The following is a 27,460-nucleotide window of genomic DNA, read 5'->3' as shown; positions in this document are numbered from 1 at the left end:
CCCATTGTTAAGCATATGTTTTTCAATTGTTTATTTGTATTTACTATTCTGACTGCATTTATGCCACTCGAAACAGACTTTTTACATTTTTCTTCATATTCCATGTTTTCCTCTTAGGTAGAGATAATATCAGAACTAAATATTGCCGAAACGTGTTTTCGTTGTTTGCGTTGTACATTATTAATCAACTGTTCACAATCAGTCAGTCGGCCTGATATTTATATTAATTTGTACGCTGTATCCGACTCTCAAAATAATCACCATAACAACATGTAAAACGCTCTCACGCATTTAATATCTTAGCGATGCGGATTATTTTACAGCTTCTCCAGTCGTTAATTGTGCAATTAAATTGAAAATTAATTAAAGCCCTTAAGCCGATGCGGTCCTCTGGTGATACAGAGGTGCAGTTCAAGGTCCGAAATTTCGGAATTTTCTGGTTTCTTCATAAAAATCCCACGCGGGAAGAAAGGTGTGAGAATGTGGTCGTGTATCCCTCATATTAGTCCTCGAATATGTTAATAAAAGTGTTATAAACTCCTTTAAATTTGGTTTGTATTTCGTGATTTGTATGAAGTAATTCGTGTCTAAAAGGAGGCACACGTTTTTAAGACAAACATTATGAAAGAAAACGGCAAGAAATCAGCACTACAGAGATCTGGTTGCAAAGTTTGATTTTTAAAAAATCATTTTTGTTTTTATGAAAATAGAGCTCCTTTGTACTTTATTTGTATTTTCTTTTCGTTTATTTATGTGGGTTACATTCCACAAATATCTCGATATCGACATATGTGATAAAAATTTATTTTTATGCACGACTATTTAATGGGTTCAAACGGGTATAATGAATTAATTCATGAATTAATATTGACACCATAAGGTTCAGAAGGTTTGGCATCCTCATCTGCTGAGAAATGATGCCTGACAAAGTATCTGCTTTGACTTTTGAAATATTACATGAGGACTTATGATTGGACAGGTGATCAAATTTTCAGATTTAAGTTTGATAACCGGCGTGTTATTTTTTTTTTTAATTTTATGTAGTTGGGTGAAAAGGGTGGCCCAATTCAGCCAGAATTCGTAATATCATTCAGACTTAAAAAGAAAACCCGAGTCAATAAGATGCCCTAGCACCGAGCTGATAAGAAGACATTCTCTCTACAGCCAACAGCTTTAAAATATCACTACAGATAAGATAAAAGCGAGTCAAGGACAGATCAAAAAATAGATTAACCCCTTATGACAGGGTTGATAAGATTGTTCGCAGTTTCGTTTCCTTTTTTATGTTTTATTTTTATTTTATTATATTTTTGGCTCACGAGTTATATGAGAGACATTTCTTTCTCGAATTTGGACCCTGTTTATGCACACGGCTACTGTTTTGGTTTATGAGAGAGGTGGAGTGTCTCTCCTGAGCACACACAGTTCTGTCTGAGCACGGGGACTTTGAACTTGAACTTCGCCTTGCTCATCTTTATGTGCGCAATACACCGGAACAAATGAGCCAGAACTGATTTTGGTCCATGAATTGATCTGCCTCTCTCCTTTATCCTCTCCACCGCCCATCCAGGCTATGTACTTGAAGCCGAAAAACGCACCTAGACAGTGAACGACATAGTCAATGTGTAACTCCATCAATTCTTCTTTGGTTATGTATGGTTTGCCTTATAATTTCTTCTCTGTTATGCTCCAGGTGTGGCCTAATGTTAGTTTTGCACGAACAACCGTTCTCAAGGACAGCTATGTTTATCTCTTAAACGGTCAAATGGGCCAGTATGTATAGAACGAGGATCAGCGGTAGTTCTGCAGAAAAGATCATTTGACTTTGAGCAGAATTTAAATAGTCACACTTGCGACGTATTCAACTTAGTATCTGTTTATCACAAAGGGAGAGCTCTGTAAAAGATTTCTGTCATAATTAAAAAAGAATGTCTGTGTTCATTACATGTTCACTATTTAGATTTTCTCGCTGTTCTCGCCAATGTATCAGCTAAGTAAAGTAATCCTGTTGATGTAAAGACAGGGGGTATGCTTATACAGGTAAAAAAAAAGATCAACAACGTAATTTACCTCAACTATTATTGTGTTATTTGGGAGTTTTAAGGAAATGGCAATATTGGAATAATTGAATAATTTAATTGCAGGTAGAAGCGATGAAAGAGATCGCACTGCACACAAAATCTTTTCTGGAGTTATTCTAACCAATGTTATTTCAGGTATAGCCCATCGAAACTGCGGCAGTTGTTCAATCGTTCATTTTTATTTATTTTTTTGTTATAAAGGGTTTGTTATAAAGGTCAATTGTTCAAAATTCATAAATTAGCTATTAGTTTAACCTCAAATAAAAAGCACTTTATCACCTATTTTTAAACTCTACAAAGCTACCCCCTTCAGTGAAACTGAAAAACTGTGCAATCAAAGATAAATGACTGATTTTAGACTAATTTTAGTAGTTTAATGTCAGTTTCTCAAATTCAGATGACAAACTTGGGCAAAATAACCACCACTGCGTATCTAATCTGTTACCTCAGTATCAAAAACACACAGCCACGCGCTTCTGCTGTATTAGATTACGATTCACTTCTTTCATAAGAACTCATAATTAAACTAAATCTGTATAGTAGTTGCCATGTTTTTTGGTTTACCCATATGATTCCGTTTGATTTCAAGTGCACCGTTTCACTTCAAGATTTTCTTCATCACAACATCATGCAGATGCTGACATCGTTTTCCAGTCCGCAGCTCCTCCAAACCAACAGCATATTTGATTTTAAGCCCTTGATACAGTCACCGTTGAACTGCTGCAGACTAGGTGAGGAAGTTATTCTAAAAATCTCTTCCAGTAAATTTCCCGCATTTTTATTTGGTGTGCTAGAGTAAAGTGAGCTTCACAGGGTGGGTTATCCAAACAAGCCGTGTGCGTATTACAACCGAGTCCACTGCTTACATTTTGTACCTCAAAATGCAAGCTGTATGTTGCGCCTTAATACTACAGTATATAGTGCAATTCACAAGTTGCATGGATTTCACAGTGAAAATGATAAGGAACGTGTAGGTCCATTTAGGACTTAATAGAGGATTCAAATTAAATATAGTAGTCTGGATACTTGGACTTGAAGTGGAACAAAAAGTAAAATATGTTATTTTAGCTACATTCTTATAAAGAAACACTTCAGGCAGAGTTGGATCTGCAGTGTTCTGTTCTTCGTGCACGTTTCCCCACTAGTTCCTGTTCAGAAAGCGATTATTTTAATTCGGCTGTTCTGTATAAACTTTGTTTAGAAACAGTTTTTAATACAACTGGCAGCCCTTTCAGTAGTTGATATAGTGGCGTCTTAAGCTCAAAAATATTCCGAGCGCGTGTCCTCGGAACTCTGTTTGCATTCTGACACATTTTCTATATAAGAACTCTTTGAAGACTGCATAGTGTTAGAAACTGTAATGAACGCTGGTGGCGCAGAAACCAGTCCACAAGAAAAACCGCAAGATACCCTTGAAGATGATTTGAATACAGATTTCTATATCTCAAATGGCCAAAAATATTTTGGATCAGTTTCCTCGCGATAATCACATTTAAAATAAACGTGCTTAACCTCCGACGACTGTGTTGTTCTTTTTTCAGACCTGCTATTAAGGAGAATAGCTCTTCATCAGAAAAATAGCTTCGCAAAGATCTTTTTTGGTAACAATTGGGAAGCTTCAAACATATTAAACACACTTCTGGCGTGGGTAGAACTCATTTAAGGGACAGCTTGTGTAGTGACAGTCTGAAATGTGCAGAAAAAAGTTTTAAGTTATTCTTTGAGAGACGGAGTGAGGTGATTAATGATGAACGTGTGTGTCTTTTGTTTTGCTGTCTGGGCAGATGGAGCGACGGCCTCTCTTAACTTGAACTTGGACTTCCGACGAGACGCGTCAAACTGTGGATTTATTTTGTCAGCTTTCTCACCGGTCCACCCTCTAGACTGCAGCAGGAACACTAAGCAGTGACTCTTGCAAAACTTGATTTACCACTTAAACACGGGTAAATCAAAGATTTGGCATATGCTAAGATATATTTTATTAACAACGGCGCACATAAAGGCAAAACTTGGACAAAATTTGGGCCTGCAGTCTTGGACGAGATAAGACTTAGTAACGTGTTGGTGTCATGTGTCGTTATAAAAGTAAATATCAAATCAAATAATGCATTGCAGAAGTTCAAATAAAAACCTTAAGTCTATAGTGGCAGTACCCATTTTGTGATGAGTTTAAGAGATAATTGCGCAAGGTTACGCTAAACTGCCTTTATCCACGTCAGGAAGCCTAATATACAGCAAGATATGTGTCTAAAATCATAAATTGTTGTGTAACTACACCAACCACCTTATCAGATCTATTTATCCGTCTGTTTTTGTGGTGATGCTGGTGTAGCTCGTCATCTGAATTGTGCGAAATTCTACAAATGCTTGCGGCTTACATGCTCCCAATTACATCGGTGCTGTATTCCTGACGAATTTATTGCATTTCAGAAATACACTTTGCATTGCAACTTAATGACCTGCACAATTTCTTATTCTCGAATTTTGTAAAAGACCCTGCTATCAGTTCAGTGCAGTGAACAAATGATGAACAATGGACAATATAATAAGAATATGATAAGTACACTTTAAAAAAAGGGTTTTAAAACCTGCGTTGTATTTTGTAAATCCAGCTGGCGTAGCTGGAGCGGTGGTCTGCCAGCCATACCCTCTGTTCTGTGGGTGCGGCTCTGCTTGGCCTCCTTTATTTAGTGTTTAGTCCACGGTCATCCTCTCATAGTCTACCTGCTTTGACTGAGATTAAAAGAGACAAATCTGAAGTAAATTATGCCTAATTTATATGTATCTGTATGTAGTCCTTTCCATGCAGAGTGTTTGAAAGAGTCATGAGATACAGCCACTCTCTACACTCTGCTATCCCTGACGCGTAAAATGGCCAAGCCTGTCGGTAATTATCCTAAAGATGACCAACTTCAAGCGAAACGTACTAATTTTCAAACGTCCGCCATATTTTGTTACTTAGCTTTGCAGTAGTTTACATCTAGAAGATGTTAGTGGGTTGAATCTAAAGGGCTGGGGCACTCCCTGCACTGTATCGTCTAAACTTAATATATTTGTGTCTTCTGTTCACTGTATGCTGTTTCACGAATACTAAATGTAATTTAGGTTTGCTTGGCAAACATGTCTTCCTAATACTGAAATTAGACTACGATGTTGCAGTAGATTTATCTCCTGAAAACATATAGGCGACTGCCACGTAGTTTACGCTAGATTGGGGGTCACAAATGCCTTATCCAGGTTCGGCTGCTAGTATCGACTACTCATCCCTATGCGGCAAGATACAGAAAATGCAAGAACCAGGCTAATTTGTTGACCTGGGTTCGAGGTGACGTAGCAAACTAAAAGCTGTACCCTGATCTGTTTACGCATTGTGTTTAAATTAACATTTTATGTTACTGTTTTGCAAATTCATTCTTTATCACGCACCAAGTACTGCACCGCCTAGTTATATATTTCAGACCTTGACAAAAATCACATGCTGCCCTATGCACTGACAGTTGGCATAGAAAGTCAGTGGTCATGGCTTCTATGCTTACGAACTCTTCTGATCGTAAATTAAATGCAGCTCGGAGAGGGAAACACCAGATTGAGATGCTGTTTTAGTTTTGTAGGAATGCTTTCATGACAGGACACTGCTTTGCTCTCCTGCTTCCAGAACAACAGTCCACCTTCACACACGCGCGCGCATAACACAAGTGATTCCCAGGAGGAGAAGTGCTGTATTTTTCAGAGGAAAATGTTGCACGAACAAAGATTAATACAAACTGCATAGTACTACATGTTGCGGCTCAACCAGAAACTTGTGACTTACACGATGCTTTCAAGTTAATATGACCCTCAGTTTCCTGTCATGTTTATGTATATATCACAATCCAGTTTGGGTCCAATTATTTCGTCCATATACAGTATACTTAAAGCCGCTAAAGGTTTTTGGTTTGTCATAGTCTACGTGTGGTTTTCAGTTGAATTACCAGTGATTTTAACTTCATTATAACATTGGTTCAGCCTGCAGCTGATTGGAAACTTAAATATATCCAAGGATTTGCATCATAATGAAACTGGTAACACACTATTTCATAGATAGATGAAAAATAATTAACTTAGGCTTAGCTTTAGGTGGAAATGTTAATTTATCTCCACCACAAAGGTTTAATTTGTAGGTTATGATTTAGTGTCATTATTATTTGAATAAGCTATGGGCCTGCGGTAAATGGGATTGGGTTGAATGGGGTTGTACAATAACACACTACAGCCTTGTACTGCAGAGTCAAAATGGCGCTCGGTGCATGTTGTAAACGCATATTCTTCTCGCTTAATAGCCATCGGCTAAGTCGTGTGCATATGCAGTGAGTTGAGAGCGGAAGCTGCAGGTAGGGAGCCATTGTATGAGGATGGAAGGTTCCCCTCCCCCACAAACCAATGCACCAGACAGGCGCTCTCCCCGCCTGACAGGGCCTGTCTGGCAGGACGTGATGTCTGGTTGTCAATGTATTTACTGCGAGGCATCATTGCTGGTGGTCAGGATTGTCGTTTCTATTAACACTTCCTCCACGTTCGCAGTGAAGAGTATTTGATTCATCCTTGCAGATCCTTCTAAGTTTTTAAACAAAAGTTTTAATATTTAAGATGGATGAATGTTTGTAAAATTACATTTTTTTAAATTTTCTGGTCGAAGTTCCCATAAACCGAATGAGGAGAAGTATGCAGAACTCCTTAAAATACTTTGCTTAAAACTGAGCAGGGGGAGTTTTTACTATTGTCTCTGACTGCAAATGTATTTGCGAAATTAATTTTTATTTAATTTTTTTTGTAATTTGGTTTAATACCCCTGCAATCTACGCGACTTTGATTGAAAGCGTTTCCTTCTCTCTTGTCATTATAAGCAAACTTAAGAACTATAATATGTGGTGACAAAAAAAGTAAACCCACTTAGAAGAATTAATTTTAGTCTGATTTCCCAGCATAAGAGACAAGTTTGCGTACTTACCCAGCGCAACTCATCACAACTTAGAGAGCAAGTTTAGGGTTCAGCGTGGGCAAGAAAATAGCAATCTTCATTTCCGGCGTCTGTGTTTTAAGATTAATTATTTATAAATCTCACTGTGAATGAGTAGTTCGGATGATATTACCTTGAAATTTTAAATACAATGTGAAACTTAGGAAGTTCACGTTAAGATATTTCTGTGGGGCTAATTAAACACTACAGCTAAAATGGAGTTACTTGTATCTTCAGTATTTTTTTCCTTAATCGCCTACATACTATCCAATCTTTTTTTTTGTTTTTTTTTCTCATAACCATAAACGTGATAGTTGTATAACTTACACCTACTTACAAAAGGTTAAAGAAGGCAAATTCAACAGTTACCAGTATATTTAAGATGTTAATCTGTTGTGATAATGTAGTCTAGTCTAGTCTTTCAGAAATGACTGATAAAATCAGAAACGGACATTCCCAGTCTATTTTAGAGAAATCTACAGGTCAGATTAACACGTGATTTATATATTTGTATACGAAAAAAGATACTTGATTGCGATTTTCCCTTTTTTGGCTTTGCTTTGTTTAATGTGTACAACTATCAGGCTGCCTGTTTGACCAACGCTACATCATTAGTCTGGAGGAACTGTTTCTATAATCTGCAAGAAATATGCACTTGTATCTGTTATAGTAGACAGCATTGATTAAAAATGCTAACAATTAAAGTAGATTTTTAATATAGGGTCATTAATAATAAAAGGAGCTAAAATTTTAGTTTGGAAAGTGCCGGTTTTCTGCCGCGCAAATGTTGTCAAATTTCTGATTTTTAAGCAGAAACTAAATAGTATTTGGAATTCTTTCCCCCTCTCCACACATAGCAAATATTTTAGAGTCAGGGTCTCCAAATAACTTCCAGTTTGCATACATACTTCAGTGTGAAGTTCATTCTTGCCTGTCTAGACTCTGATTACGACCTTGTTTGTCTGCGTTTTTTTACCTTGACCTTGGACTTCCGTGCAGCTGCCGCTTGGATGAGCCTTTCGCAGTTGTAATTTCCTTGAGACAAAAGAACTAAAGTCTCTGTCCGAGGAACGACAGGGGTCCGGCTTCCCCAGTGCTGTTTGCAAATGCGCAACGGTTGCTCGATTATTCCTAAGACAACTCAGAAGAGCAAAAATGTTGATAAACTATCCGCCCTTTACAGGGCAGCTTGTAGCCTGCTTTATGAGTGACTCATGGAACAGGCATTACAAAAAGCCTTTATGGATTCACTGTGGGCCTAGCCTATCGGCCATATTTGAAACTTGAAAATACTGTAAAGTTTTATATATTAGCTCAGAAGTAATTTTTGAAATGCAGAGCAGAAGAAAGTGTGTGTGTGGGGTGGGGGGGGTTTCCACAGCATGGGTGTTTATAGAACCTGGTGGTGATAAGAAGAACTAAAAAATTTTTGAAACGCTAGTCTTACAAATCTAAAGGAAGACGCGGATAAAACAACAGAGGAAGAGTTGTTGGAAGAAATAGGTCCGCATATCTATCATGGAGTATAATTAAATAAGCTCTGTAGCCAACACACAGTCCAGCTCAAAGCGGCCCTTGTTCTTATTTTCCCCTGGAAGCGCCAGCATCCACTTCTAGAGAATGAATGAAATGCACAGTGAAACGGAAACATCACATGAATTCGCTTAATGGTGACTTTGATTGTCTTCTTGTCGCTGAAACTCATTTTGGGCCTGAGAGTGAATGTTACAACTAAATATATCCTTACCTAAACATATAACGGATTCAACTCTATATAAACTAAACGCTATCAGTCAGTGTGGGCAGTTACGCCATTTATATATTTAAATACCAAAACACTGTTCGCTTATTTTGTAATTACGGCGTCTTACCTGCTATGGCTTTCATCTCGTCCTGTGGCGGCTGGTACTGCGGTGCAGTGACAGTCATTCAGCACATTCACGGTTGATAATCCTAAAACTGAGCCTGGTAGGTCTGCATCACATACACACGGCGCACACACAGACACCCGGCTAACCTGTAGATACTTAATTGTTAAAGATAAGAACAATAAACTGCAAAAAATAATTACCTCCTTCTAAAAAATAAGTAAATAAAAGGAAAGAAATACATAAAATAAAATACTATAGTTTTCACAATATCAACATCTTTAATGTAATATTAGTAAAATCATGATTATTCCCTGCTGCAAAAAAACTGAATTTCTTCATTATATTAATGTGCGAATTAGTAGAAGATACGGATCTAAATGCGCACTTCTAGGAAGGAGCCTTGATAAGAGGTTTAAAAATGCATATATAGTGTCCCACATATACCTAAGACCAGTATGACATAATAAAGATTTAGCTGACTACATAATTAAGATTCAAAATTGCATTATCGTTCTGTAATATTATATATTTTTATATTTCAAACTAAACCCCAGACGCAACATATCTCCACCACAAAGTAATGGGCAGAGATAAGAGTTTGTGTCATATGAAGCTGAAAATACTATTCACAAATGTAAATACAAATATTTTATTTTTATTTTCTGTGTGCACAATATTATATCCCCTGGCAACTTCAGAAATCGGCTAAATTTCACAGGTTGCTTTCGTTTGCTCCAGATCGTGAACGTATCCAAACTCCCCTTTAAGGGTGTGGGTCTAGGTGATTTAAGCCAATGATATGACTCTGTGTTCTGCAGGAAAAACGGTGACACTTGAGGCAGTGGGTCTTTAAAGGGCTGCTCTGCTCCTGCTCACAAGCTCAATCTCGTAGGACTTGTTAGCGTATCACGTGCCAGATTCTTAATGAAGTGGACACACAAGAGCACTATGTGCGCATGCGCTCGGTGTAAACTGTAGTTGGAAATGAGGTGTCCGTCTTGGAGTAGTCGACTTTTAAAAAGCATCGGCAGCCCGTGATATGACGACTTCGCTAGTTCTGCATCCACGCTGGGCGGACACCTTGATGTACGTTTATGAAAAAAGCCCGAATGAAAACAACCAGAATAAAAGCCAAACAATGGAGGGACTGAGCGGTAATTGCCCTGCGACCCACTGCAGGGACCTGATGTCGCACCCCGCGCTGGGACGACATTCTGGCACCATAGCGACCCACCAGGGCTCCGTCTACTCGGATATTTCCTCCACAGACACTGGCCGACAGTGTCCCGCTTCTCAAACATCATCAAGTGCATCTTTGAGTTACGGTTATCCCTTTGGAAACCCATATTACGGCTGCAGATTATCTCACTCGCACAACGTGAACTTGCAGCAGAAGCCTTGCTCGTACCATCCCGCAGAGAAATATGCCGAGCCCAGCACAGCGCTGCCTACGGAAGAACTGTCTACCAGGGCGAAAGAGTTTGCCTTCTACCCGAGTTTCGCCAGCTCGTATCAGGCTGTTCCCGGATATCTCGACGTGTCGGTGGTGCCCAGTATCAGTGCCCACCCTGAACCGCGCCACGACGCCTTGATTCCCATGGAGGGCTACCAGCACTGGGCTCTCCCTAATAGCTGGGATGGCTACAAAGAGCCAACACAGCCAACTCACATTTGGAAATCACCTTTCCCAGGTATGGAAAAGTATAATGATTTTTAAAGTGTTCCGGCAGATTGGAATTTCTGTAGTAGTCCAGTATTTTAATACTTTTGTCACCGCATTAAGGCTATTAAAATGCAGGCAGATAGTTTACTTTGCTCTCTTACTGTGGTCTATCTAAAGTACTGTGGTCATCTAATTTTATTGTGTTAAAGTCTCCGTATCAACTTACCAATGAGCCACGGGAAACTAAATCTGATAAATAAACACACAACTGTAAATTCCCATGTCTGTCATCACGTGTAATTTTCCTGCATCTCTCATTTTATGCGGAGATATTCTTATGGTTTGAAGTTCAACAAATCCCCATGCATTTCTTTGAAATATGCATAAATTAATAGTAAATTGGAATCCCACGTTAAGGTGGGTTTTCTGGAGCCCATCCTTTCTGAGTATTTGCTTTTGACAGTCATATGATGACAATAGCTAAGTTTCGTCACGTAGAACAGAAAGGAACAGCACTGCATACCTTTGCCCCTTGTATGACAATATAGTGGCTTAGCTAGCCTGCTGCGTTTGGATGGTGCCAATAAATCTTAGCGCCCCCGTGGTGCGTCTTTTGCATATATTAGGATTCATTTATAACATTTGCATTACATACAGATCTTTGCATCATGTCGTATAAATGGTTCAGAAAGACGGACAGGCTCACCTTTTACGTTGTTTGCCATCACACAGCATGCCTCATATCACCAGCATGCGCCAGTATGCACTTTACAGAGTGTTTACTTGTTTAGCTTATGACTTTATTATCTTTTTGAAATCTGTAGCTATTTTAATTTGTGGTAGGGACCCCATTGCTTTTTAAATATTATAAATACACAAGAGCAAGCCACGCAAGCACAGGCACGCAGACAGTTACGCGCGCACACACATGCACGAACACACAAGTGCGCGCTGCCTTTCTGTGCTGCTTCAGCCATACACACAGACTGACGTCCTCTCACGCGCATCAACTGATTTGCTTGCAAGTAAAAACACATGCAGTGACTCTCATATCCAGTCAGTTACCCTCAATTTAATGACAAGACATTACTGAATGTGTGAGGACATTGAGTCAAATATTAGGACATTGCTTTAAAATCCTTTAGCTTAAATAATGTGATTTTTTCTCCCCATTTCATGTTTACACAAGAACAGTGTATCGTAACAATCTCTTGCTGTAAATTATAGGGGGTTAAAAAACTGCATGTATTACAGCTTGCCAGTATTTGTGTTAAGGTTGCCATACTTGTCCTGTCATGTTTTTGCTCGGTTGTTTTGCATTTAGCTTTACTCTTGACGAAAGGAACTAGTCACAAAAGTTAGGTTAACTTAAAAAAAGCACTAAGGGGAATTAACAAAAAAAGTGAATAGAATGTAAACCAGAAAATTGCTTTATAATATGAGTAAAACGTAGAATCTTTAAAGAAAGTCTTTAAAGAAACTTATAAACTTTTGCTTAAAATATGCTTAACATGTATAACTTTATTGTAATAATTAAAAACTTCAAGTTAGATACGAGATTGTGATTCCCGTGTCTTACTCGTGACTGGTGTATGGCACACACAACAGGACCAAATATAATTACACTTATCAGTCTTACCCCACAGCTTGATTACATGTCAACGGGAGATTCGTTTAAGATAACAATAACCGCAGTTACGTTGGTCCACAGATTGTCAGTGAGATCAGATGAAGCATTAGCATGAACCATAACTGTCACTTGATATTGAAAGATCATTTGCAGAAACAAATGGAAGTTATTCAGTCACCTCTCCACATGTCAGGTGCAGCACACCAGAGATTCTGACTTCCACAAAATTTTAGTTTTGTACCCCCATCCCCGTCACACACACACACACACACACACACACACACACACACACACACACACACACACACACACACACACACACACACACACACACACAGAGTCATGGAGATTGTGAATACAAAAGTAAAGTATTTTCCTATTTCCACTCCAGTAGAGTCCATCCAAATTTGACAGGCCTTGTCAAATGCAGCATTGCTGGTTTAGTGAAATGAAACGTGCTGTTTTGCACAGCGACTAATATTTTCCTGGAACTGTTCCTATTTTCTTGCAGATGTTGTGCCATTGCAGCCCGAGGTCAGCAGTTATCGTCGAGGGCGTAAAAAGCGTGTCCCTTACACCAAACTCCAGCTCAAGGAACTGGAGAAAGAGTATGCAGCAAGCAAGTTCATCACCAAAGACAAGAGAAGGCGCATCTCGGCCGCCACCAACCTTTCAGAGCGTCAAGTCACCATCTGGTTCCAAAACCGACGAGTCAAGGAGAAGAAATTTGTCAGTAAATCCAAGAACAGTCATATGCACACCACTTGAATGGATGAGCGACTTTCTTGAAACTGCAAGTCACACTTTCCAAATCATCTTGCCATATATTTACCTCTTCCAATCATAGTTGAAGAAATGTTTTTGTATTTTTAATTTAAGTTCCATCATCAGTTCCACCGACCACGCAACCAAGGTCTCCGATTTCAATTTAGAGATAATGCTCTAAAAACTGTGAAAATATAAAAATTCACTTCACATTTTGTTTTATAGGAATGTACATATATAAATATATAATATTTAAAACGATATTAGTATTTCAAAGACACGTATTGCGTGTTTTTTTTCCTTTCCTGTTTCCTTTTTGTAAGATTTCAAAAGGACTGATGACATTTCAATACTTGCGACTGATCAAAACAGAGGACACGGTTTAATGTCATTTTTGAACTGTAATCGCCGCATGGACAATGGTTGCTGTGGCGAAAAGACATGCTGAACTTGAGACTTTATCTTCTTCAATAAAAGACTTTCGGAAGAAAGAATAATTTTCTAAAAAAAAAAAAAAAAAAAGGAAAAAGAAAGAAAAAGAAAAAATATTCCGTCTGAATATCAAAAGCTATGTGTGTGGGATATGTTAAGCCTGGGGTAAAACAAAGGCTGCTATGTCGTTAATCTGTACAGTGCAATGCCTTTCTTATTTAATTCATATTATCTAGTATGGCGGAAATGTAAACTGGAATATCCCCCAAATCTGTATGTTTTCCTTTTATCAGTGAAGGATTCTGTCATGCAACCGGAATGATTGTAAACCATTAAAGTCAGTGAGTATTACACATAAATGCACAATCGTTTCTATCTTGTTTTGACTTCGTTAGTGTAACATTGGAGATGATCACACGCCTTGTACGACGCCTGTAATTTCTACTTTGGTGCAGTATGTGAACTGTTTTGTGGTGTTGAATTACGTACTGATAACGTGTTTCATAAATAAATGATGATTATGAAAATGCTCAAATATCCAAGTCAATCAGCCACCTCGCAGCATTTCCTTTCGTTTCAAGTTACACCGGTGCTACTAAGTAGCAGAGACCCAAACCACTATCGCTTTTCCTCTACAACATCCCAGCAACGGATGGGCGAGTCCAGATTTTTATTTCGCACAATACTCGATTAAGAATAACTGGGCATCCCGGAGTCATCTTGTTGGCAAGAAGGGATGATACAGTGATTAGTCATGATTAGTGCGCAACAAGGCATACTGGCACTTGCAATATCAGAAAAACATAAATGAATAACTATGTTGGAATTTACTTCTTTTTTCCACATAGAACCACAATGTTGAGACTTACAGGACCCGTTCATTTACATGGATCAGCTTTGAGAAACGGAGAAATGTGCTCATGAAGTTTGTACCGCAAAATTCCACCACAATTTCCTTCAAAGTTAAAGGCAGTGCTGTTTTGTCTGTTATTTAGCATTCGTTCAAGTTCCAGAATAGCTGGCATTCAGTGAATCAAATGGCTCATCTACCCACTCTCACGCGAACATTTAGCGGGTTAATATTTTCAATCCTTATTATAATCCGTATTATTTTCCGTCCACAGGTACAAAAGTGTTTTGTTGTGGGTTTAACGGAAACGTAAAAACCGGCCACCTTTGAGTGCAAGAAGCATTGTCTTAGTTAGACACCATCTGTACTGAGAGTATTTATTCATAACATATTTTGCTGATTGATATTTTCCAACATACTGTCAAAACCTGAGTAGATTTAAAAGGCAAAGTATTTGCTTTGGTAAATGTAGTTTTAGTCCTGGATCTTCGCTGGAATCGGTATACAGGCTCGAGCCTGCTGTAATTGCAATACGGAGTACTTACAGGTAAGCTGTTGCACAGGTTGCAGTTGTGGTTAGATTGAGGACTCATTTCACACACACACACACACACACACACACACACACACACACACACACACACACACAGAGAGAGATAGTCTATCTGCGTCTTAATAGTAGGTCAATTACGCACTGACGCTAAAAACACAATTCCCCACCAAGGCTGCATTATGCTACAAGTCTGTGTGGTTTTGTTTATGTACGTGTTTGTTTCACAGGCAGACTTCAGTCATGGATTTCTCAAAGGTAAGTTGGGCTAGGCTACTTGTGCAACAGGAAACGACTGGAGGAAAATAATACGCGGACATAAACGGTTAGACACGAGTGTCCTGAGAATAATTGAAGATTCGGTCAGTTTATTTTAAGCTCCTGGTGACTAGCCCATATCAAGTCTGTGATTAAATGTTTTATCTGAATTAACACCAAGGTATATGACTCTTCATGTGAGACGTAAAGCATGAAAAAGGTTTCTGTGCCTTTCTTTAGTCCTAGCATTTAACGTCTGAGGCCTTGCCTATTAAATCTAACGTTAAAGCTAATCCCTAAAAAAACACAAAAAACAACCAACCAAACAAATCCAACCGAATTCATCATTAGTCTAAGTTTTGCTGTTCACTTTAATTTCTTTATGTGCCAATTTCTGGTGCGCTGTGTCAGACTTGAGGCTCTAAGCTGCCAGACTTGAACTTTTCTTCGTCCGTTTCCTGGATTTTCAGTCCCTGTAGAAAGTTCTGGCTCCTCTAATTTACCCTTGACCATGACTATGCAGTCACTTTGACCTTGACATCACAGCGGATTGTGAATAATAAATAGGGGGCTGGACACCACTGCTGACGGTTTGTTTGTAGGCAAACAAGGTGTTATTTCCCAGTCTAGACAGACAGGCTTAATGACATGTCATAAATACATAAAAAGGGGAAGTGTAGCGATATCCTCTGACCTGCGACTCTGGCCATCTCTAAAGCTGTGCATTAACATTTTGGCTGCGTTGTTTTTTTTTCTTTTTTCTTTTCCCCCCCCGTTTTTTCAGAAGTCATCTAAAAGTACTTGTTCTAGCCCATACCTCCCAAACCACCAATGGTTTCATGCACTCATCATGAGGTGTGTGTGTTATTGACCACGGAGGACAGGTAGAACTTTTGACGCCTCACACCAACATCAGTAACCCTCAGCAAGCAGCCATACTGCCTACACAGCAAGAGGAAATAATTATACGACGTCGCCCACAATAAAACAATTAAAGGTACGGCTGTTTTCTTCCTAATATGGCAGCAGGCCTATGTGGACTTTGTTTTAGGACATTTTGTAGCTTTCAAAAAAAAAGTACACTGAAAAAACAAAAGTAGGGAAGAATATGCTGTGACAAGCGTAATCTTAATTTTTAAAATGTGGTTTATTTCTGTCGATGAGCTCCACTTCGTACAGCGACGACGTGAACGATTTCATATGAAAAATGCACAGCTGTTTATATGTATTTTGTTTTAGAACAAAAAAAATGCGCTAAATATTTTTTCTTTAGCTGTGTATTTAAAGTCCGACCAGTAATTTGCCACATATGTTGGCTAATCTACACCAGCAAAATGCAGTGAGACGAGCGGGAAATGCGCTTTAAAACATACGCGTGTGTAATGCTGTAACAACCATGTTTTTAAAGCGTTATACATATGCATATATGAAGAAAGAGAAATGGTAGCCTACAATACATACAACTAATGTGTAAATGTATCAGCGTCGCAATAAGCTACACGGTTCCCCTTTTTTTCATCTGCTCAGTTTTAGGCCCAAATTGACACCTATGCCAAATATGTTAAATAGCCCGATTAGTATTTTATGTGCCAAACGGGGGATTATGCAGCATATAATCTAATTAAACCATACAAAACTGCTTCAAAACTAAAGGAAAAAAGTAGCCCTTGCTTTTTGCTGTATGTGGAGGTGTGAAAGCAGCAGGCCACCGTCAACTATGAAAAAGGGGGCTGATAACCTCTGGTGGTGACCAGAGGAAAATATCAGGAAGTGTTGCAACAGCATTTTTTTTTAATGTGTTTTCGTTCATGTCTCGTTTTAGCGCCTGGTTGACATTTTTTTCAGTGCTTTTGACTATTTTTGACCTTTGTTTCATTTTGTCCAATTATTTTAATATAAAAAAGATAAAAAAGGAAAGTTTTCTGTCAGCATTTAAAGTTGAAGCCTGACGTTTAAAGCGGACAGAATGCCACTTCTATCTTAGTTATTTTGTAAGGACAGTGCTGTCTGAATTAAACCTTATATTATACCATCAGTGCAAAATTATTTGATGTCTGTAAATCTGTTATTTGATGTATTCTAGGCATAATATGTCGGATCAATGTAAGACGCAGATGGCTACCGGGACTTTCAGCATTTAGTTGTTTTATTTATTTATGCATTTACTGGTTGACCTCACTGGAAAAAAAATTAGGCGACTTCATATTTTTTAAAAAGCTGCACACTTTTCAAACATGTTACAAGTGAATTAAATCTCACGAAGCACACGAGCCAAGTTTTGTTCGAAAATTCATAATCTAATAGTCATAAACAGCCCTAGTTAATTAACACTTTATAGTCAAATTTTTTGATTAAACATTTTACTATACAGGCGCACAGGATACTAAAGTTGTCAAGTTTGGATTAAAAATTAAACCAGCTAATAAAATAAAGAAATCAAAGAAAAATTATTCTTGTTTAACATTTTTTGACAGTTTCTTTCAATACAGCTAAGCACAAAGTGACGGTCAAGTTCATATATTGATTTCTATAAAGTGAAGCTTTACTATTGAGCCTTAGTTTGCGTCTTAGTTTGCGTATTTTTTTTTTTTTTTTTTTTTTTACACAACAGTCTCCGGGTTAAATTATAATGAATACGTATTCTATTTGGGTTGTTTTTAGCTTCCTTAATTTGAAATTCAAAATAATAATAATAATATTATTATCATTTTCCCTCGGAATGATATGCGCTGTTCTTAGAGATACAAGTAGCTTAGAGATGTAAGTAGCAGAATACGTATTTTATCATAAGCTTAGTCAGAATGGATACTGTTAATTGTTGCAAGAAAACCGCATAAAACATTGTGTGTTGCTGTAAACAAACAAACAAAAAGCTCTTCCAAAACCTTTCATCTAAAACGTTACCACCTTTGTGGTTCTTTAAACTTCCCTTGGTGGTTAGTTTTTCTTGAAAGAAGCTTTAAAGGGGTTGCACATAGCTATAACTGTGGCAACCTGCCTGCCGAGAATCAAAGAGAGAAAAGGGGAAGAAAAGCCCTTTGTTTAGGCTATTGCCCTGTCTGGACAGGGACCAGGGGATTGCAGGAGACTGTTTTCAATATCGAGCAGACAGTGTACTAGACAGTGACCTTGACAGTGCTATATGCTATAAGTACTTTTTTTTTTTTTTTTTAATTTTATTAAATAATAGATTTTCGTTATGCTAAAGCACAAGGCCTATAGCCCACGGTCACATATGAGATCATCGTCGAGCTAAAGATGCACAGAACAGACGAGCAGTTGTTTGCACGTGAAATCCGGATCTGTGGGAGACTTTGGATCGGAGGCGTGGAGAGACGAGGCAAGGAGGCGCAACACATGGCCTCTTTCTCCGAGGTAAAGTGGCGACTTAAGCCTGCACATTACTTAACGCATGGACGTCCGGGCCATTTTGTTGTGAACATCACACTGTGCTGTTTTGCTTTTGTCAACTGTTATAATAACATGAGAAGCTGTGAAGTGATACCGAGGCACCCAAATGCTTTTCATAAGACCGAGGCCTAAGATATTATACTGGATTGATGTTGTGCTGCATTGCGAGACTCCCTAACTAGATGCAAGAATGTGCAGTGATAGGAGAGGCAGTGAGACCAAGGGAGAGAGTTAAACCCCGACAGATCCCCAAGAGCTTCTCCAGTTTAAACATTTGATATTTGTTCTTTCTATTTAAGGCTAGAGCGAGGCCCGGTGCCTTTCGGTTAGATTGGATATATGGTCACAAGTGACGGACACAGCTATCAGATATCGGCTGACTTGCAAATCGTTCCCAAACCAGTGTTTAAGTGAATGCTAATGTTCTCACATAACACCTCATTGGCAAATTTCTAATTGGCAACTAGCGACATTCAGCACGCATGTGCAGGCTTCTGTAAGCCGGCGCATTTCTGTTAATGCATAAATTCATAGTGCTGCTGTCAATAAAAAAAAGGAATATTATTATATTTTATATTTGGACCTTTACAATAGATTTTCTTTTCTTGGTGCTATCTTAATAAGGGTGATATTTTTACATTTGTTTTTAATAAGCAACATAGAATTCGGTGCATTATGAAATATGCTGATTATATATATTCAAATTTAATAGAGATATCAACTCTCACAATACATACTGAGTTTTGCTGAACCTCATATCTATTCCTTTATTTTAATGGAGTATTAAAGTTCAACATCAAGTTCATCCCACCTTGTGTCGTGAACTTGAGTAGGCTGACGATGACATTAGTGGGCTATGTTATAGCTATGATTTTTAAAAAAATATATATGTCGTCAGAGTTTTTAAACCACCTTGATTGAAATAAGCGGAGACTGGATTATGACAACTTTAGTAATTATATAAATTGATTTTTGGTGGTGGTAGCAAAATTTGAATTTGCAGGGCGACTGCAATAAACTTTTGCTGTTGCTGGTATAATACTGAAAGAGTTTAAACCACTGTACAGTCTTCTTAGATTTATTTATTTATTTTCAAGAATAAGAAGCCTGTGTATCCGGGAGGGGAATTCAAAAGCCATGGATCAATTATAAGAATATGTACGAGGATTATGGTAATTTGATGACCATAGACCACATTAGAAACAGTTGGGCCAGCTGTTTGCAGAATGCCTAAATCATGTGCATATGATAGTGAATTTTTTATTTATTATTTTTGAAAGAAACTGCACTTTGGCGGAGTCTGAAAAGTTTCTGTGTGTCTGTGTGCGTGCGTAAACAGAGCGCTTTTGTCAGAAAATAGGATGACAGTATCACAGAATATCTCATATTTGTTCAGTGTCTTCCGAGCTGCATCTACAAATCAACTAATTAGTGCGATATAAAGCAGAGAGGCTCTCGGCTGATTGAATCAGCTAAGGGCCCTCTGATATCTTGTAAAATTCATATAAAAGAATTGTGAGAGGTATAACAATCCCACCAGAGTTTGGCTGCGAACGTTTATTGGCGGTATCTGTTAAAGTTGTTCATGTGAGGTGTACTAGAGAATATTATGTGAAATATACCCTCTTAAAGTAACCTTGTAGAATATCGTCCTCCTTTACAGAGCCAGTGGCTTCAACCTGCTGACCCCGTTACTGTAAATATGAGTAGAGTGCGGCAATGAGCATCAGTCTTTTCTTAAAACAAGCTTGTAAAATTGGGACATCACAGCTTTATATGACACGGAATTCGACCATAATTTGCTAGAAAACAAGATGTCATATGCACCCTCTCCTTCAAGAAAAAAATAGTTTTCATAAGAAATAGCATTTAAAAAACTTTTGCCAGCTTATAAAGATATTAAACGAGGCCATGGACAGTTCCACGAGTGTAAAAGGAGAAGCAGCCTGAGCTCCTTTTGGACTCGGCGTTGCTCGAGTGAGCAAAAACAAGATTCTACATTTTTAATAAAAGGTTTATAGTATTTTTAAAAAGCATATAAACCTCAGTAATACAGAAGTTAATGTTTTGTTTTGTCTGAGATGGACCAAGTGGGTGGTACCATGTGTAGCAGAACTTAGCCTGGACACGTGGTCTGAGAATGACCAATCAGGCGCTCCTCCAGGTTTAACTATGTTAAATGTCAGATTGCAATAAACTAGAAGCTGTTGGTCGGGCCCGCGGAAATGGGCGAGCATAATCTCCTTAATCCAGGGTTTGTGGGACCTTTGGTAAACATCCACACTGGAGACACATTTTACTTTCCGAATTTTAGAGCCTCAGGGGGACAACTGGCGGGGCTACCGTCTCTCTCGTACCCGAGAAGGGACAACGTTTGCTCCCTCCCGTGGAATCCTTCGGAGCCGTGCAATGGATACTCTCAATCCTACTTTAGCAGCCCCGTGTCTATTAACCCTTCCTTCAATCGGTCGTGTGAAATTACCAGACCAGAGGAAGGCAAATGCTATTACAACAATGGCAACGGAAATAGGGAGACCTGTTCAGGTGGCAGCAGTCTCAAACGAGAGGATAGGGCGAGAGACACATCATCCCTAACATCTGACCACGGGATGCACAGTGGAATTGGCAGCACCGCTGCCTTTTCCAAATACGATTATGGGACCGAGCAGCTAACGCAAGACCCGCCATCCTGTCAGTCAATGGAGTCCGATTCCAGCTCCTCTCTGCTCAACGAGGGCAGCAAGCCTTCATCCAGCGACACACAGACCCTGGTGTCACCGGGAAGCCATTCCAGCAACATAGCCGCAGGCGGAGGTGAGCGTATTTTGTTTTTAACCACAGTTCTCACAATCGCACCTTCACATTATTTATAAGAAAGAACAGGCTGCGCACAGCGTACATTTGCGGTATTAAACCGTCATTAGAGCTCGTTATCTTGATGCACAACATGCAGCTTAGGTTAGCCTGCAGGGTACTTGCGTGGTGTGCAAACGCCACTAGGGGTTGCCCTAAAATACTCCATGCGCCATGTGTGTGTGTACAGTTAGAGATAACCCCCAACAATCCATATCACCAGCAGCGTTTGAGTAAACAATTTAGTTCCGTCTTTTATTTTATTTTTTTTATAGCTTAGGCGAGGTTCTGTTACTTAGACATATACACGGTTGACTTTGGTCTATTTTTTCGCACTCTGCACACAGATCAGTGCAGTGATTTAAAGAAGTGAGTCGCTTTGGTTGACTGCATCAAATAGAGACAGTTTTCTTTTTAATGACTCGTAAACAGAATTAATATCTGTCGCTGTAGACTCAGGAGTTATTTAATATGCTCTGAAACTCGCAAATAAGTACGGGTATTTGCAAGCACGGCTCAATTATCACGTTAATGCTGCTTTAACTGCAACAATAAAACTTCCTGTGACACAAACCGCGGTATATTGGTGGGCTCCATAAAGGAGGCTGATTTTTTATCTTTTTTTAAACGTGGGGAACAAAAATGAAACGAAACTGGACAAATCCTGATTTACAAATATTGGGATTTGAGTCAGAGACCAAAACAAATTCATGGTACATGTGCAGGGAATGACAGCTTCCAGGGGCATCAGTTTTCTTGCTTTAAGATAAAGCACAAACCCTACACCAGGGATGTTTTGAAAATCACATCAGCTTACTCGAGCTAAACCAAAATAATACATTTATTTACATATATACATATTTACAAAAGCGCCTTATCGCAGTGTTGTTTAACAGATTTGCTCTAACATGGCGCATTGCATATTGACTTAACTAGGGAGGCAACTTGACGTGGACAGCTGATGCCCCAGTAGGTAGGATCCCCATAACCTTGGAGGTGACCGTGATTTTGCAACCGTGGTGACTAATCCACTGTGTGCCCCCCTCCTCTCCCCTCTCCTCCAGGTGCCCCGTGGTACCCGATGCACACTCGGACCAGAAAGAAGCGCAAACCTTATTCCAAACTTCAGCTGGCTGAGCTAGAAGGTGAATTTATGCTGAATGAATTCATCACCAGGCAGCGGCGGAGGGAACTCTCCGATCGTCTGAATCTCAGCGACCAACAAGTCAAGATCTGGTTCCAGAACCGCAGGATGAAGAAGAAGAGACTCATGCTGAGGGAGCAAGCTTTGGCCTACTTTTAGAGATGCGGCAGAAGGTGAATCGATAGGCAGTAAAAAGAAAAAGAAAAAAAAGAAAAGAAAAAGCCAAGCCTTCTACGCTCCCTTAGGTCTTCTTTCAGTGCATGCAACCATCTATCCATCTTTTACATTGCAAGCAATTATTACCCTACTTTATTTTTAATATTTTTATATCAAAGGTGCGGGTTGCAAAAACCATAAACAAACCGCTGTCTGGCATCCAAAGCTATACACGTCAGTGAGTCTTCATATTTTTGCATAATCGCACAGAAAAAGCTGTGAGAATGTATTTGTGTGCGTGTGTTTGTGTTTTACTTTATCCCGATCTGTCATTAGTGTACGGCGCAAATGTGTCTTCAGTGTAACATCTTTTTCGGTTGACATATGATGACGACATCAGGATTGTTACCGTTTTAGTCAGAGAAAATAAGGCGGGAGAGTCGGCGAATCCTCGAAATAGGCCTAAAAATAACACTGAAGTCAGACAGAGAAGCCTGACTGGGGTGAATCAGTGCAAAAAGAAATGTCTGAAGTTATGAAGTGATAAAGAAGAATCTCGGTTTCGGTCGCCTTTACCTCCACATGCCATATTTTGCTGGGTAAGAGGAACAACGCCTTTATCTTGTCTCCATAGTTTTCGCCACGTTTATGGGCACGTTCACGGTCACGGGCAGCAGATCTGGAAGTCTGGGAGTCTGTGTGAGGAGAAGGAGAGAACTAAAACCGCAGTGTGATTCATATCAATGTTTTTATGACTGCGCATTGAAAATTGATTGCCATTACTTTGTTCATGTGCAAATAGATTTCTGAAGGTATTTTCCTCTCCCCCCCCCCCCTTCTTTTATTGCCTTTAAACTTGTCTTAACAACAACCACTGAATCCCGCATGGGTTGCGTTTCTTTAGTGAGGTCACCGTTAGAGAACGGGTTTGAGCTGCTATAAAAAGTTTAAGTCCAGACTGTACCAGTGAAAAAAGTGTATTTTACAATGAACTAGCGAGGACCTGTAATGGAGAGATTCAACAGTACTACATAACTGTGTTCTAGGCCAACTCGCTTACAGGGAGGGACCCGCCTAAAGTTGCAACAGCGGGAGAATAAGTTGTTTTGGGGGGAAAGCGCATTTCAGAAACTCGGTGCTTATGATTTTTTTTAAATCAATATGTACAATTAAAAAAAATGTAATCATAGGCTTATGTGTGTGCTCCCTTAATTCAGAGTGAATGCAGTGCATTATCCGTCATGTGAGTAAGCTATAGCAGTGAAATGTTCTCAGCATGTTATTGATGTGAAATAATCATAAGTCATGTTCTGCAGGACACTTTTTCTGTAGGTGACTTTTATATTTTTTCTTCCAAACAAAAGCCAACAAACTAAAACTTTTTGGACTCCAACGTCTTCAAAGAATGTATTATTATTCTTATTCTTATTATTATTATTAGGGAGGGAGGACGGTCTATTAGACCTATTAATGTACTTGCTTTTTGCAATGTGCTCAGTGTTGTCCCTTTCTTTACCCTGTATTCGTGTATAACTTTGTACAATGAAATGACATATGTTAGTATTTGCATCCTATTTGAGGAGGCCTTATCGCTATATAATAGGCTAGTGCTTTATGTTATTGACCGTCTTGTAACAATATCGCATTCCATAGGCTATAGCCTATTTGTGGTTGTAAGGGCTGGAAATGTAGGCCAAAAGTGTATAGTGTCAAGAATGGTAAGAAACGGTATGTAGAATTGTTTAATTTTTTACAATTTTTAAATTTAATTTTTTTTTTAAATTTTATTTTTTATTTTTTACCATTCATGGCATTTAAAGAAACGACGTTTCAATGTAATAGTTGTTTATTATCGTTATTTTATGTCACTCCGATTGCATTCCTTTCTTTGCGCTTGTAAGGATTGCTACGTTGTCTTGTAAAAGTAATAATGATATGAATGTATATGCGTAAGGTCTTCAATAAAACAGAGTATTGAAAAGGTTACTGGTATTAGCCTGTTATTATGTTGCTTATCTGAATGTTCTGCTTCAACACCAATGATAACTGTGGGGATTATTTTATTGGACGTGACCTGTAACACGGTTTAAAAGCTACACGCGTCCACCACAGTGAAATAAAGATCTGAACATTAATAGGACATTTGAAAGCATTTGAAAGAGTGTTTTGTTGGCACATTAATTGCACATGCTGTGAAATGTAAGAAAATAGAGCCCACACAGGGTGAGCTTTTGTTTTTGTTTTTATTGTTGCCGCAACAGATGCAAAGGTAGGTTATAGGCGGATAGGTTAAAATGCAGAATTGGATCCAGGTGCATATTTTAAACTAACACTGAATATTATGTTTATAAAGCCTGGGACACAACAATAACAACTACAAAACACCTAGACTGGTTTAAAGTAGAAATCCCGTTCCCGAGTCCTTGTGGTTTCTCTTGAAGTTCGACCTAATCAATGTCACTGGTATGCTACAAGCCTATAACGGCGCAGCTAAACACGCAATAGCTCTGTAAAGCAGTAATGGGGTTACACCCCAGTGCTCCATATAGTCAAGCCCTTTGGACTGCCTTTTCCTTGTGTATCCCATCTTCTGGCTTGCAGTGCGGATTTATAAGTGTGATAATTATATATCAAAGTAATTATAACGTGCACACAGACCAAATAAACATTCTTCTCTTAAATGGCATGCACAATACGCACACACAAACCTTTACAATGAACCGTTTCTAAAATCCACAAGGCTCTCCCTACTGGCAAATGAGTGTAAAACAATGCGGGGCAGTGCAGCGTTGTCCTGTCAGCTATCTAAACATGCAACTGTACGTTTGTCTTCAACAGTTTTCAGTCTGAGTTTGGTGAAGTAGGCTATGTTCACTGGAAACTGCTGTGCTGTCTGCATTTGGAATCAGATGTTGCCATTTCAGTGAACTGTGAACGCCTGCTCCTTGCAGCCGCCTGACTGAATGACATTCCTGACTTGGTCTGTGCGTGATCACGCATACATGTACAAATGTAAGATGGCGTGAGCTCATTACTTAGCACAATCCCCTTGGTGTTCGATTAACTATTGCCTCGAATATTTATGATTTAAGATATATCAGCGAGCTTTGGAAATTTGTAAAGGTTAATTTTAGTTGATAAAAGTCTTGCAGCAGTGTTACTGGAGCTATATTATATTGCTGCTTATGCAAGTAACAGAAGCTGATATGTGTGCCTGTTGACCTTAATACCGACAACCACCTTCCTTAGTTAGGCGGATCTTAAACCGCAACAAAAGCCCTTCTAATATTTTCATCAATTAAGAATTATTTTTGTACTTTTATGTGCTACATATGATTTAATAAATATAACGGCTGTACGGTCCTCCGTGAGAGAAAGGGTTGTCTGCACACACTGCTTCAAAAAGGGCACGATGTGTGTGCGGATATGAAAAAAAAAAAATCTAAATGCTGATTTCTAAAGTAACCCTAGTAAATATAATTAACACTTCTCAAATTGTTTATGAATTTAAATACATGACACTTCAAGGGAAGGTGTAAATGAAAGGCACATGCTGGCATCATGTAGATTTCGCTTAGGTCTACCTGATAAAACGGTGATTTGAAATCGTTTCGATATATCACGGCATTAAAGCAACGGAATTTGAATCATTTACCTTTAAAACAAGAAAGCAGTGCGTAATATTCTCATATTTTCCTTTTTACGCAGCGATGACAACACACATATGTCCGTGTATGTTTTAATGAATACACAGTGCATCATTTTCACAAAGCGACGCCAATCTGATGCGAAACATTACTCGTTAAGCTCACCTAGTATTTGTTGCAATAATTAACTAAGACTATGAAACAATGCCAGGTGATCTTAAAGTGGCTTTATTGAATTTGATCACCGAGAGGACGTCGTTCATAACAGCTCCAGCCTTTTCAGGTCATCAAACGCGTTGTTGACCATGAAAGGAGATAAAATTGTATCTTATGTTTGTGCGTTGCCTTGTTAAATTGGTAAGAAGAGAATGGCATATGGAAAAAGCACTATCGTCTTCCTTGCTATGTTTAATTGCAAACCTTTGTGGCCATACTGTGTTACAAAATATATTTTTAGAAGGATTCAGGAAAACCTGTTATGACGCGCTGACAACACTAGCAGAAACTCATCAAGGTTCCGTGGATCTGCTTCTGAGGCTCTATAACCCGCAAAACAACCTGGTGACATGAAAACGAGGGCGAGAAGCAATAGATATGAGCCAGCATCCCTGGTTTGTAACAAACTGCGGTAGATTAACGTTCACTTAACAAAGAAAGAGTAAAGTGCAATTCACAGCAGCAACAATTTGCATAACACGTTCGGATGTATTTTGACTGCTACGTAATTAGACTAAGCACCCAAACAAGTCTACTTTCAGCACAGCGTGAATGCGATTAATGTCACGACTAAATGACACAAACACTCGTGTGTATTTAGAGGCTAGTTCAGTGCGTCATTTGTAAAATGGTTGGATTTTTTGGGACTCATTAACTTGACAATCAGGCCTTTGAACTGTGTCGAATCAAATGCCGAACACGGAATTTTAACTTGAACTTCAAGCCAGAGTTATCTGTTAATATTATTTATGACTTTTGTGTAACTTGTTTATTTAGACAGAGGATCTTTGCTTTGCTTTATCATTGCTTGGAAGGTTTTCCACGTCCAGAAACACCAGTTCACGACGCCATTACCTGCCACCCTGTTCTTCTAAGGCTAAAAATGATTACTGCGTAATATCTAATTTGAGTTTGCCTTTACATGTCTTGTCTGTAT

At 38.8% G+C, this 27,460-nt stretch overlaps 2 protein-coding genes across 2 annotated transcripts; both read left to right on the top strand.

Annotated features, from left to right (window-relative positions):
* Positions 1-9,797: 9,797 nt before the first annotated feature.
* Positions 9,798-13,967, top strand: hoxc13a (homeobox C13a). Its single transcript, XM_031746939.2, has 2 exons — positions 9,798-10,639; positions 12,753-13,967. The coding sequence occupies exons 1-2, from the start codon at positions 9,988-9,990 to the stop codon at positions 13,007-13,009; spliced, it is 909 nt and encodes a 302-aa protein (XP_031602799.1). The 5' UTR covers positions 9,798-9,987; the 3' UTR covers positions 13,010-13,967.
* Positions 13,968-20,419: 6,452 nt separating this feature from the next.
* On the top strand, positions 20,420-24,637 carry hoxc12a (homeobox C12a). Its single transcript, XM_031746813.2, has 2 exons — positions 20,420-21,321; positions 22,425-24,637. The coding sequence occupies exons 1-2, from the start codon at positions 20,733-20,735 to the stop codon at positions 22,661-22,663; spliced, it is 828 nt and encodes a 275-aa protein (XP_031602673.1). The 5' UTR covers positions 20,420-20,732; the 3' UTR covers positions 22,664-24,637.
* Positions 24,638-27,460: the final 2,823 nt, after the last annotated feature.

Source organism: Oreochromis aureus, linkage group 20 (genome assembly GCF_013358895.1).
Source record: "Oreochromis aureus strain Israel breed Guangdong linkage group 20, ZZ_aureus, whole genome shotgun sequence".
NCBI lineage: Eukaryota > Metazoa > Chordata > Actinopteri > Cichliformes > Cichlidae > Oreochromis > Oreochromis aureus.
This window is presented reverse-complemented; position numbering and strand designations above follow the sequence as displayed.